Raw genomic sequence first — 14,484 nt, 5'->3', positions numbered from 1 at the left:
GCATATAGGCTTGCTCATGAGCCACAAATTAATGTTAAAATCTCACCACTATGTGCTGGAGAATCTAGTAATGATTCCTTACCTATGGCCAGTGTAATCTTTTTTTATGGATAGAAAATAATTTATTGGAAGCTATATCAAGTTGACTAACATACTTGCTGCACATCTTCCAGAAAGATTTAAATGTATTTCATTTAATTTTAAAATATATTCTAAAAGTTGTTATATACAACTCAAGTATCTAGATGGTCAAGTTTCTTCTTAAAATTGGAGGATGCTTGAAGGATATGGAATTCAAGAGGAACCTTTAGCAATTATCTATCTTCCTTTATCCATCTTTAGGATCTTGTTTTGGTCTAGCAGATCGAGCAAATTGTACCACCATGGGTTTTCCAAAAAGTACATATCCATTAGTTTCTTTTAAAGCTTTAGTTGCAGCCTTTTCATCTGGAAATCCAATAAAAGCTTGGCCTTTCATGCGCCCTTCTTTCATCAGCCGGATGTCAAACATGATTCGTTCTGTTTGTGATGAAAAGTCAACATATCTTCCAAAAACAAACTTAAGATCATTCTCTTCAACTTGCTTTGCTAAGTTCTTTACATAAATCCTACATTTTGGATCTCCTGGTTTATAATTTTGAAAACTGAAAGTGTTTCCATTTCTTCTTTAGAAATCCTGCCTTTTTCCAACTCTTTTCTAGAGACAATTTCTGCTGGTATCTCATCTGAGTCTTCTTGAATCTGCTCTTTGCCATTCAGAATGGGAGCTGGAAAAATCTTTCCAAATCCTTCATTAGCAGATAGGTCACTCTTTTGTTCTCCCTCTAAATCTTTTCCAAACACAGCAGGCATCCCAGAAGATATGTTGAATCCTATTTTTCTATGTGCTACAGGTTGAGGCTGATCAAACACATCTGAAGGCAATAGCACAGGGTATGAATTGCCATGGGAAATAGATACAGGCATATTCAACGTGTCCTTTATCTTTTGCCTTTTACCAACAACTGCAAAGCAATTCCTTCTAAGGAAATTAGCTAACTCCATCAGTTTTGTCATCCTCTCTCGGGCTTCATCATCACTGCTTTCATATTCAGATTCTTCTCCACTAGATCCTTCACCTTCTGGCACAGGAGGCTCTTCAGGTGTCAAAGGAGGTACAGGAGGAGGAGGCACATATGCTGGCAAGTCCTCTTCATACATGGGTGGTCGGGCAGTCATTGGTCCAAAGGGTGGGGGTAAGTTCATTTTCTTCATGAGATGAAGAACCTGCACATAGAACTTAGGCACACTTGCCAAGGCTTGCTATGTTGGCTAGCATTGTGCTGGAAGGTGGTGGATACAGGTATTTGAGGCAGGGATTTAATGGAAAAGTTAGCCCATGATTTGAGATTCCATTTTCTATGGTCAAACAACTTGGTTCCCATTTTTCTTTATCTTCATCCACAGGTTCATCAGACCTTTTATTTTTCTCTGAATACCAAGTCTGGCCGAGGGAGGAAGCTTGGTCTTGTTCTTTTGCAAATTCAACAACTAAAATGTGATTTAAAACCTTTAGCTGATGTCTTTTTTTTTTAAATGTGTTTTATTATTTTCTAGTTACATGTAAAGATAACTTTCAACATTCGTTTTCATAAGATTTTTAGTTCCAAATTTTTTTCCCTCCCTCCCTTCTCCCTCCCCAAGACAGAAAGCAATCTGATATAGGTTATATATGTACAGTCACATTAAACACATTTCTGTACTAGTCATGTTGTGAAAAAAGAATCATAACACAAGGCAAAAACCTCAAAAAAAAAAAACAGCATCCAAAAAGTAGGAACGGTATGGTTCCATATGCATTCAGAATCCACAGTTCTTTTTTCTGGTTATGGAGACCATTTTCCATTGAGTCCTCTGGAGTTGTCTTGGATCATTGCATTGCTTAGAATAGTTAAGTCTATCACAGTTGATCATTGCACAATGTTTCTGTTACTGTGTACAATGCTCTTCTGGTTCTGATCACTTCACTCAGCATCAGTCCACTTAAGTCTTTTATTTTTTACAGTGTACATGCTGATATCTAATAAATGACACTAATATGCTGTGCAGCTAGCATGAGCACATTTCATAAACATAATACATTGCATATAATCAATAGCTTATGACAACATTGTATATATTAAACTAAGGACACAGTATAAAGCACAAGGTATCACATAACAGAATTATGTCCAGTGACCACATACAAAGATCATGTCTGTACCACAGCAATAATGCATTCATAACATTGCATACCAGCATATACTGCAATGATGCTAAATATAACAAAATCATATTGCATAAGAAACACAGAAGTCATAAGCTACTCATAATAGCATTCTCCAATTATGTACAAAGCATCCTGTACTACAGTAATTGGCATCATTGGTTCCATGGACAACCACTTCTCTCATTTCTACTACAGCATGGTATAGGAGCTGGGTCACTGATCTAATAAACCTGGCTCTTTTGTCATAATCTCTTTTTTAATTTTAAAAAATTTATTTATTTAGATTTCCCCCCAAGGTACACGTAAAAAAACCTAATTTTTTTCACATTGATTTTCTAAAACTTTGTGTTCCAAATTTTCTTTTCTCTCTCCTCATCCCTCCCTAAGAAATCAAGCAATTCAATATAAGTTTTACATGTGAAGTCATGTAAAACATCTTCACATTAGTAAGGTTGTGAAAGAAAATGGACAAAATAACTGTAGAAAGAGAAACTTACAAAAAATTATACTTCAATCTGTATTCAGATACCATCAGTTCTTTCTCTGTTGATGGTTTGCATTTTTCATATGTCCTTCTGATAGCAATAGTAATTGTGAAAGAAATGATGAGCAGGATGCTAACTGTATTACCCTCCATCCTATTCCCTCCCCTTGATATTTACTCTATTTTTTATCTTCTTTCACCCTATCTCTAACAATGCTTTAATGGTATTATTTAAAAAACTTAAAGCCTTAAATTCATATGCCAATTTTATTATTCCAAAATAAATTTTTGATTTTCCTAAGTGCATAAATGTCAAAGTCAAACAACAGTATAAATGCAAGGATTTGTCAGAAAAATAGATTTATTCCATTTCACTTGCAGCCTGACATTGTAAATTGTTGTCAATTGACAGTTGTTTTTGAGTTCCTTATTAGGTACTGATTTGAATAAAAATTTCAAAACTGCTATGTTGAAGACATTAGATTAATATGCATATATTCAGGAAACACTACTAGTAATTGCCCTGAACCTTGGAAGAGAAATCCAACAAACCTCAACCTACAGAGTACAAGGTGTACCCTGTATCTTCATTATCACTGCCTCCATGGCTTAAGTCTTCCTGTCTTCAGTTTTTTCCATCACTCACTTGCTCTTCTGTCTCCCCTTCTGGTGGGAACTGTTTCCCTGCTGCCAGGGCCACACTTCCAGAAGCAGAATTGGGATCTGATGAATGGGTTTCTTTCTGGACATTGGATGATCTGAAAAAAGACTCCCGGCCTTTCAGTCTTCTCTCACTCTTGATGTCTCCTCAACCTGATAATCTGTCAAACCATCCCAAGCCTCCACATTTAACTGATGGCTGCCAAACCACCTCCCATTTTGGGATTGTATACAGAAATCAACTTCTAATGGTTCCTTATGACACAGAAGCCACACCATCAAAGAGAAGGACATTCTTTCCTTGGCCAAACTTTTCACATTCTAAAGAGGATCCATTAGTGCCAAATGAGATCAGAGAAGACCTCCAAACAAAGTTCTTAGGATGGAACACATTCCTGATAATGACAACATGCTCCTGTGGCATTTGAGTTGTGCCAGTGTTGTTCTCAGGCTACCAATCCAGTTGTTTCTGTTGCAGAGACATCTTTTTCTTGTAGACTTTGCATTTCTTCTTTTTACTGGTATCATTCACCTTTGAGATGAAATGTTGCCATTTCCACATGCAGTCTATGGCCTTGAATGACAACATTGTCTAGAAGCGGTAATGCTAGATCAACAGATTCTTCAAATAACAGCAAAGCCCATCTCCTTTTAGATTTCCTTGTTTATCTTTATAAAGCTTGATTTCATATTCTTCTGTTTGGGGGTGTGTTTAAAATCTACATGTGTGTTCTAATCTGTCACCCCCAATTTTTGGGGGAAACTGACTACAATCACTGAAATTCACCAAGAGTTTAGGCTTTTAAGGGTTTATTAAAAGATATGAGATAGTAAAGATAGAGATTGAGAACAGATTCCTTATAGCATGGAAATCCTAGCCTTCCTAACAGCCCTTGTGAAGTCCTGCCACCAAGTTGATGTCTCAAACTAAGAGAAAGATCCTGTCCACCAACCTCCACTTCCTACTTCCTGTCCTCCTCCCAGAAATGGGAGGTTCTTCAAGTTGATTGGCTGAGAGTAGTCTCCTGTTCATGTTGCAGTCCATAGCCTCTGAGAACACTCCTTCTCAGGGTTGGCTAAATTTAAATTCAAGATCCAATCACCTTTAAGTGGGTACTTAGTAGTGTTTGAATTGGGTGTGAATGAGGAACTACTAAGTCAATCAAGTCGGACTCCTGGGCAGCTACCAAATTCTAATATTTTAACACATTCCCCCCCCCCCCCCGTTTGTTTCTTGGAGGAAGACCGTGTTTCCTTGATGAAACAGTAAAAAATAACAATATAATACCCTATGCTAACAAACAATATGTAAATAGCAATATAGGAAAAGGAGAAAGGGGAAATTTTGTCCAGAGTGGTGGTCCTTCATGAACTGGCGCTTTGACACTGTCTACAGAGGGAGGGCCTCTGCAGAGAATACATATTACAGATGGTGTATATGATAACAGAAGGGAACCCCAAAACAAATGTTCACTTAAAGTCTTTGAAATCTTGTTTTCTTTTTAGTATTGGGATGTCATCAGGGAAACTGGATTCCGGTCCGGATTCTGGTCATCTCTGGACTCTTACTTCTTTCACTGTTGAACTGCTGGATTTTCCCTAATCCTTAGTATAGCATTGTCAATGATTAAATTAAACGGTGAGAGTTCTTCAAAATATAACTTATTTAAACTTGATATATTTATAGCATATTACATTCTCTCCCCCCCCACTTTTGGAGAATTTATACCCATATAATACAGAGTTGAGGCAGTTATGTAATCTATAACACTTTTTACCACCATGTGTCTGGATCAAGACCAAATTTAGTAGTGTGTCTGTGATGACACCTAGAAATGTTATGGAAAGGTTACCATACCACATCTTGTCATTCTGAGACATCCAGTAATTGTGCTAGGCCCTAGTTGGATGGATTCTGACTATGCCACCAGACCAGAAGAAAAAAAACACAAGTTAATTTAAACCAGGTGCATGTGTTAGTCCAGTTTCTTCCCCTCTCCCTCCAAAAATGGTCTGGCATCATGAAAGCTCTATGTCCAGCAATTGTGGTCCACATAGTCACCATTATAAGCAAACTATGGACTTCTTGAATGTATTTGGCTGTTCTCTCTGCCTTCATCAGGGCATCTTACATGTACCTGTCTCTCCTCCTGTTGTACATATATTCTCTCCAGGGACTACATCAAGCTCATTGTAAGAGCAATCAGTCTCTGAAATGATAAGTTTCCATAATTCATAAATCTCATTAATTTCACCAAAGACAATATGATAGTAAAAATGTGTGTTATGCTGCATAACTGAGGATATACTTGTAATATACACAATAATTCCAAACCATACCCAGAGTATACATAGTCACAATGACATATAAATATAAATGAATGTAAATGGCTGATAATATTAAACATTACACAATATTCTTTTAGCAAGCAAACCACATCATCTTGTACATGAATTCTCTATTATGATAATAACAGATACTTGAGGTGATAACCAATATATCAAAAAGAAATAAAACCTCAATCAGCAAGACTCAATATGTTCATTGATTGCCTTGCAAACCAAGCAATAGAGTTCAATAACCCTTTGGGTTTTTTTTTTGTTTTGTTTTTAAAACATAAGCCCATAAACGCTCATTAAACTCATGGTTCTTTCAAAAAAAATTGTGATAGCCTCAGTTTCTGAGGCCCGATGACCCCCCCCCCCATATCCTTAGTTGTAATGATTGCAATATCCTTAGTCCAGTCAAGGTAATAGATTCTTGAAGTCATAAGAGTTGAATGGTATATACTATAAATGTCTTTGAAATTCATTCAGTTTACAAAATTGAGTTAAAAACAAAGCAAAAGAAACAAAAGTCAAAACCAAAACCAAAAAAGCAAAAGGTTTGCTAAGTGTGCCCCCTCTAGTTTTTTCTTCTTGTGATGTCCACCTACTAATAGGGGAATGGCCCCTTTAGCCTTTGTCAATGTGTTGCTCAATTTCTTTTTCTCTTTTCATTCCCTTTACTTAGTCATAAACATCTGTAATGTTATTGCTTCACGTGAGGAAACCATGTTTCTTCACTTGAAGCACAGGGGGGACTGTAACAATTGGAGTGATGCCACCTGCTGGAGAGTCACTGTAGGAAAGCTTCACCATGAGAAGGCATCTGAGGGAAAGCCATGTGACTTGGGAAGTCAATTCCTTGGCATCAGGAAGTGACGTTTGATGTTTCCAGTTCAGACAAGAGGCTTCTGGGAGGAAGAAGGAAGCATTGGGTCCTTTTTGTTCCTGACCTCACCATGGCAGGTCAGATGATGGGATCTCTTAGAAATAGTTTGATTTTTACCTTTCTCTCTGATCATTAGATCCTAATGCTCTTTAATAAATACTTAAAAGTCTAAGTTCTTGCTAAAGCTTCTAATTTATTGGTGACCACTCATTAAAATTTTAGACAGTATAGCTAGATAGCAATTTTTCAGGGGTCTTTCATGATAATGTCAAATTTGGACATAAGCTGTACAAATTCTTCCTCTGTAATGTTTAGAGGTAAGGCAGTAACATACATTTGTATTTTTGTCCTGCCCAATCTGAAACCATCCTGGTTCAGGCTTCCGCTCTTTTTCCTTTCTGCTTTTTTTCAATATTTTGTGTCTCTTCTCACTTGGTTTCTCTTCAGATTTTACATTCCCATAAGCCTTATCTTTTTTTGGTATTGGAAGAAGAGGGACTATCATCAGAGAACCCATGACTGGCTTGATATGTAGCAAGGAAATCTTCAGTTATCTTGGGAAAGCAAGCCTTCTTGTCCCAGTTCCACTTGTAAGCAGTTCCAGGAAAGGCAGTAAGCTCTCAGAACTCATGACATGGTCACTCCAAAAAACTTCCAAATAATGCCAAAGGACAATTCTTGGAGAAGCAGAACCCACAAAAGTATTGGTTGAGATTATTTTTCGGTCAAAGACAGCTTAGAAGATCAGCAAGAAAGGGCTGCTGTGCTGGGCAGGAGTGGAACCCAACCCCAAGATCATGCTGACACAGATTCAGTCCCAGGCAGGTCTTCCCAGAGAAAGAGACCCACCCCCTCCAGAAGCCTCTGAATCAGCTACAGTGCCAGTGTCATTTGGAACTAAGCTCACGGTCTAGTGAGAGGGCTGAGCAGTTGGCCAAGGGGGAGATTACAGGGGTCTTTGCAGGTGCTGATGTAAAACTTGGGGTTTTCACCCCTGCTGGGAACCAGAAAGTAGCCTTGAGTGGAGGTGGCCCAGGGGGTGAGGGAACAGGCTCATCAGAGCTAACAACCACAGCACACAACATTTTGCTGCCTGGTTAAGTAGCAAGTTGGCCGGGGGTTTAACTACAGACCAGAGCACAGGCCAGGTGAGTGAAGAACCTGCCTTTCCATAAACACCACCTTAAACTCCCTGAAGCTTGAGACAGTACTTCCTGGAAGTAGTGCCCCACTTTAAGAAGGAGCAAAAAGTCAAGTAAAAGGCTGTCAAGATGAACAGACAGAGAAACATGAGGACCATATAAAGTTTCTTTAGTGACAAGGAAGATCGAGACACCCTCAGAAGAGGATAGCAATGTCAGGGTTCCTACATCTGAAGCTTCCAAAAAAAAAATGAATTGGTCTCAGGCCATAGAAGCACTCAAAAAGGACTTTGAAGATAAGGTAGGAGAGGTAGAAGAAAAAATGAAAAGAGAAATGAGAGTAATTAAGGAGGGTCATAAAAAAAGTCAACAGCTTGAAAAGCTAAATTGGCCAAATGGAAAAGGAAGTACAAAAGCTCTCTGAAGAAAGTCATTGCTTAAAAATGAGGATTGAGCAAATAGAAGCTAATGACTTTATGAGAAATTAAGACAGAATAAAGCAAATCCAAATGAATAAAAAAAAATAGAGGGCAACGTGAAATATCTCCTTGGAAAAACAGCTGACCTGGAAAATAGATCCAGGAGAGAGAATTTGAAAATCATTGGACTACCTGAAAACCATGATCAAGGAAAGAGCTTAGACATCATCTTCCAGGAAATTCTCAGGGAAAATTGCCCTAATAGTCTTGAAGTAGAAGGTAAAATAGAAATTGAAATAATCCATCAATCACCTCCTGAAAGAAATCCTAAAATGAAAACTCCCAGGAATATCATAGCCAAGTTCCAGAGCTCCCCAGTCAAGGAGAAAATATTACATTGCCCTTAATAAAACCCAAACAAACTATTTGGGGAAACTCTCTGAGCCAAGATTCTTAGACTGCAGTATGACAGCAGGCAGGGCTTAAGTAATAATCTACAAGAACTAGTTATCCACAATTGCTCAGATAAATTTGTCCTATATACTTTTGGGAAAGACATTCTTTTCTCCTAACTTTCTGGTGCCATGCACGTGCTCTTTCTTATTCTTTGTTGGGGGCTCATCCTGAGCAGAGGAGCTCTGAGTTGATCTTTCTAAAATCCTTCTGCCTGGTGAAAGAGGTTTTTCTGTATATTCTCTGATCAGCAGCTCTTTCTCTTTCTTGCTCCCTTCATTTTCCTCTATCCCTCCCTCAGAATTCCATGGTACTCATTGGAATGTCCTCATCCTGAATGTTTTTGTTTTTGTTTGTTTTTGGGTCTTGGTTTTTGGGTCTTGGTCTTGGTCTTATTGGTGGGGCAATGAGGATTAAGTGACTTGCCTAGGGTCATACAGCTAGTAAGTGTCAAGTGTCTGAGGCCAGATTTGAACTTGGGTCCTCCTGATTCCAGGGCCGATGCTTTATCCGCTGAGCCACCTAGCTGCCCCTCATTCTGAATATTCTTGATCTGGCTTTCTGTAATCTGATTGGGGAATTGTTCATGTTCTTCATATCTATCTTCCTCTGAGAAAGCTCTCTTCTTTCATGACCAGGATTGTGTTTTATATGGTCCACACTATTTTTCATCTTCTGTTGTTTTCTTCTGTCTGTGGTGGTATGCAGCAGTCCGCTAAGAACTCCAAACTGACATAAATAAATAGTATGAATTCCTTGGTAGTCAATTCTCCCCCTCCTGATTGGAGAAATTTCATGTGGAGGTCCACCTTGCTGTCATAATGCTGGGGGGTAGGAAACCTGTAAAGTGATTTTTACAGAATGCAAATTTGCCCTTACTGAGGTGAAGGGAATGTGTTGGCGACAGAGTTTCAGGGTGATTAATCATCAACTTATCAACCTAGCCAATGATTAATAAGTTGAAGTCACTTGTTTCTACTGGTAAACAAAGATCCCCAATGGAGGTTTCTGTTTCAATACCTTTGGAAAAGTGGCGAGGATACGGATGGGTAAAAATCAAGTCTGATTGGTTAATGAAAGAATGAATATTGAGTTAGCTTTTTATATTTTTTTGTAATTTGAAAACATGCAATACTATGTCATAACTACAGTGCAGAACAGAATAAGAGTCTTACACATATACAAAAAGGTATTTGAACTTAGGGAAAAGAAAGAACTGAAATGTTGAGATGGAATAGAGATCTAATCCTATTTCATACATTTATTAATTGTGCAAACCTAGGCAAGTCACTTAACTTCTGTCTGCTTCAGATTTCTCATCAGTAAAGTGAAGATAATAACAGAACCCACCTCCCAGGGTTGTTGAGAATAAAAAGAGATTTGTAAAGTATTCTGAAAACCATAAAGCACCACATAATGCTCTTACGTTTTATTAGTATTATATGCAACTGCTTCATTTTACTAGACTGACAAGCAACAAAGGGTCTTTCTGGATGATAGGGCAGTAGACTATCACTAGGACTAGAAAGAGAATATTTTTCAGGGTGAGGATGCTCTCGGGTAAGACTTAGTCCCATGCATGGTGTACCATATCCAAGGGGGAATTCCACATCTAGGGTTCAGTCTTGGCAAGATCCTGGGGGTAAATGTCCCTCCATAAGAAGTATGTCCAAGCCTGTCCCAGCATCTGTTACTGCTTGGCTTTCTTCACAATAGTGCCTACTGCTGAGATGACTGTGGTCTTGGAGCCAGTAGCACTAGTTGTCACCGTGAAAACAGCTGGCAAGGCAGCTGTTGTGGTAAGGATGGTAGGCTGGGCTATTGTTGTCACTGGCAGAGCAGAATCCCACTTACTCTTTCTCTTCTGAGCATCTGTAGTTGCAGTTCTGACTGTTGTCCTGGCTATGGTGGTCATGGTGACTGGGGCATTAATTGTTGTCTCCTTCTTAAACTCAATTTTTGTTTTCCCCTTTTTGGTTTTTTCCAATTTGTCCATTTCAATCTTCTGTGCATTTGCTAGTGCCTCATAGTAGGAGTCCTCAGACCATCCATGGGGGTCAAACATATCCTTGGGATAATTGGTGCCAATTTCATCAATGGAACAGTACTAGGTAAGCTTCTCATAGATGCTGGGATTTCAAAATCCCTTGTTCCTCTGGATAATGTAGTTCATATCCATCCCTTCTTTTATCTTCAACTCATAGAGTTTCTGTATCTTGTCCTGGAGGTGATTTGAGCATATGCCAGGTGGCTCTGGGGGGATTTTAATCTCATCAGGAGACATATTTCTGACTGTCTCAGAGAAGGAGTCACCCAGCTCTTGGGTATCCTTTTCCAGTTTGGAAAACTGCTTTAGGTCATCAGCCTCAGGTTTTTCAGTCTCTGAATCATCATCTTCTGATTCTGTTTTCCTCCTTCCTTTCTTCCAATCCATTATGATCTCCTTCAAGTCCTAAAAAATCATCATCTCCATAGGCTTCAGACACTAAGCCACCCTTTTTCTCTGCTGCTGTCACAGTCCCAGCCGCTTCCACTCCAGCCTCACTGTCTGATTCAGGCTCTGAATCTTCCCTGTAAACTGCCAATAAGGACAAAATGTTTCTCTTGGCAGCCATCTTCCTTGCTCCCTTCCAGTGAGGCTCTCACAAAGGGAGGCAGCTTTTTCTTTTTCTTTTCTTTTTTTTTTTTTAGAAAAGAAAACTAAACTGTTTATTCACAATGCAAAAGAAACATGTAACGAGGCGGGATAGACGAAATCCCAGTCCCATCCCAGCCCCTTCCCTCCAAGGCAAACTGATCCTCTGGAGAGGATGACATTAGAGCAGTGTTGTCAGCGACTTCTCCAGTCCGGACTCCTGCTCCGTCTTCGGCCACCTCCCCTTTTACCTTTGGGTGGCCCCCGAACAAAACACCAGACTTTGTAGGGCTGGACCTGGGACTTGTTGGTTCCAAGTGTTGACTATATATGCCAGGCAAGGCTAAAACTGCTCATAGCTTAGAACTTTTCTTAAGGTTTTGGGAGAGCTTAGAGTGAAAAGATAAGTGTAGACATTCGCAACCCTATTCTGATTAGAGGGTCTGTGTTCAGAAGTGGAGAACGATTCTACAGCAGGCATGCAGGAATAACTATTCCCTTAAAGTTTTGCATGTCCTCCTGAAAAAAGAGAGCAGTAATGGTACCTCTCATGCCTAGCTTCTCTTTCCCTGAGAATTCCATGGTACTCTTCTTGGGCACCACATTTTTCCCATCCCATCATCAGATGGCCTTGACAATAGCTTGGTGTTGTTTAAAAACACTTTGGGAAAAAATTGCAAATAGCAACATTTAGGTGAATGAGTGAGTTGCCCTCATACTCTGAAGGAAGTCAGCTGTACATGACTGAATAGTTAATCAAGTGATGAGCCCATGTTCTTCTAGGCTCTTTCGAGCATATGTCTGTGGGGCTTGTGTAGCTCTGGCACAGAAAAGTGTGCCTGGCCTCAGTGTCCGGGTTCTGGTTTTCTTTTGCCAACCAGAGCACCCTCCTCATTTTAGCTATAATCTGCTTGGGCAGTGTCGGGATGATGCCTCCAGCCCACTTCCTTGAGACAGCTTCTGCTGAAACTTCCTCCGGTTAGAAGAAATGTGAAAAAAGAAAAGAAAAAAAAAAGAATAAATATGAAGCTAAATGGATAGGATAAACAAGGGGGTGCTAATGGAGGATTTCATTTCAATGAATTAACTGTAAGTAGCTACTAAACTTGTTAAGATGGCTGCATTGATGTTCAGTAGTGGGTCTGTAATGAAATAGCTTTGCTAAAAGCATAGGAAGAAGTGGCCAAGCCTTGAAAGTTCAGTGCAATTGCCTTGTCATCAAGGCTTAGACTAAAGCTAGGGAAGTGTGACCAGGGCAGGACAAGTAAAGTACATTCTATGTCTCCTCATCATATTGAAGATAAACTAAGGTATGGAGAGCAAGATGGGCTATCTAATGTGGAAATCTTTTTTTTGTTCTTTGTATGTTGAAATGTTTGTTAGATTAATTAGCAATTCTGTGCTAGCATTGGAAGTACAAAATAAATTTAATAAGGCAGCCAAGCTATGCTGAAAATATCCTAGAGATGTCTTTTTCTACATACCTTAAAAGTGGGGATAATGACATCTAATCATATTTACTAGTCTTTAGGCAATGCTTTTGTGGTTCCATTTAAAAACTTATCATGTGACTTCTCAACTAGCAAATTGATCTTCCATTACCTTCTGGGTCTTGTAAGTTAGGAGGGATCATTGTGTATGGTGAATGTTGAGCACCAACTTTACCACCCTGAACTATGTAACCTTGGTCAGAATGATTGCTTCACCAACAATGAAGTCATTTTGCCCAAAGGTCAGGGCTTCCCAGATAGTCAATGTATACTCAGGGCAACAAGAATTTAGCATCTGATATGTCCTAGGTGGTTCAGTCATAGACACATTGACAGATAGACTCATTTAGCTGAAATTTCCCTAATGGCATTCAGTGATCAGTGTCCTCTGAGGACAACTCTAGAGACTTCTTCTCAGGATAACTGCTATTCTCTAAGTCACCATGGGCTCTATGATCTTAGCTTAACATTCATCTAAATAAACTAATGTTATTTTCCAATGAAGTCAGCTGCTGGACTCTTTCTTGGGAAAGGGAATAGCATCTTTATACTAAACTTACATGGAGTTTCCATGCAAGAGAAAAGTTCCTCAATTTCAAAGGAGTTCTATTGTTGGTCTCCTTAATGAGCAACTCATAGGAGTTTATGATGGTTTGTGGCCATGAGAAATGGGAAATTCAGACATAAGGTCATAGTTACTTAGACATTTAATGTTTCTAGTAGAATCACATGACTTTAGTAAAACCATGTCCTTATGGTCCAAACAGTCAAGGAGAATATATGCAATTCTCTATCCACTGTGCCACTGAGCTGCCCCCATATACTACTGTTATAAGGATTAAAATACCAGCCCTGGATTCAGTAGGACCTGAGATTAAATATGTCCTCAGACACTTGACACTTACTAGCTGTGTGACCCTGGGCAAGTCGCTTAACCCTCATTGCCCTGCAAAAATTAAAAAAAATTAAAAAAACCAAACAAACCAGTAATATAGAACAAATAAAGGACTGTTTGGGATGGAAGGGAAGTAAAATGATTGGAAACTATATCTGAGAAGAGAAGAATAAAGCCAACTCTATCTATTCTTCTTTGTTTTTCACATCCACAGAATGGATTCCCCATGGCAGGTTTTGTAAAAATCTATCAAAATTGGTGACTTTTTCCATAGTTGGCCTCTTTTCTAGGACTGGATCTTTGAATGACATTAGGAACATCAAGTCTCTGTGAGACTCTTGCCCTGAAGAGCTGATTTCAGTCCTGTTTCCTCTCAAAGGCCTCATCAGTACTCTGGCTTTCTTCCTTTTTTGTTTTTAAACTTGCATCTCCAGTGCTGCTTGCAACCTTGTATTGCTTTGAAGGCTTTCTGATTTCTCCTGGGGTTTTGTTTTATATCAAAGTTAAAGCAAACAGAAAAATCCCTTTGTATTTAGTTTTGGACTGAGCTTTTTCCCTCATTTAGGGAGAGGCCCAGGTCGTTATGTGTTACTACCTGGTAAATAGAGGACTAGGAAGGACCCCTAAGTTGCTGTCATTTATGGCCTGCATAAATGAGAAGACAAAAATTCCCAAGGGTGGTCAACAGATATCTCCGGGTTGTATGTGGGATTCGTATCTTATTGGTTTTCAGATTTTACTTGTGCTCTAAATACCCAGACAGTAGGTAGAAGGTTTTTCCATGGAAGACTGAGACCCCTCCCCACCTTTTTACCCTTTTGTCCCTCAGAATACTATTGAACAA

The 14,484-nt window shown here is 39.1% G+C and overlaps 1 protein-coding gene and 1 pseudogene across 1 annotated transcript; both read right to left on the bottom strand.

Moving 5' to 3' along the window:
• Positions 1 to 307: 307 nt before the first annotated feature.
• LOC122728701 (RNA-binding region-containing protein 3-like) lies at positions 308 to 3,981 on the bottom strand. Its single transcript, XM_043967502.1, is given in 5 exon segments — positions 308 to 636; positions 639 to 1,303; positions 1,305 to 1,555; positions 3,379 to 3,433; positions 3,848 to 3,981. Coding segments are annotated over 5 exon segments (1,434 nt in total).
• Positions 3,982 to 10,310: 6,329 nt separating this feature from the next.
• On the bottom strand, positions 10,311 to 11,235 carry LOC122729459 (annotated as a pseudogene).
• Between the last annotated feature and the right edge of the window lie 3,249 nt (positions 11,236 to 14,484).

The sequence above is a fragment of the Dromiciops gliroides genome, chromosome 5 (assembly GCF_019393635.1).
Source record: "Dromiciops gliroides isolate mDroGli1 chromosome 5, mDroGli1.pri, whole genome shotgun sequence".
Classification (NCBI taxonomy): domain Eukaryota; kingdom Metazoa; phylum Chordata; class Mammalia; order Microbiotheria; family Microbiotheriidae; genus Dromiciops; species Dromiciops gliroides.
Note: the sequence above shows the minus strand (reverse complement) of the source record. Positions and strands in the feature narration are given on the sequence as shown.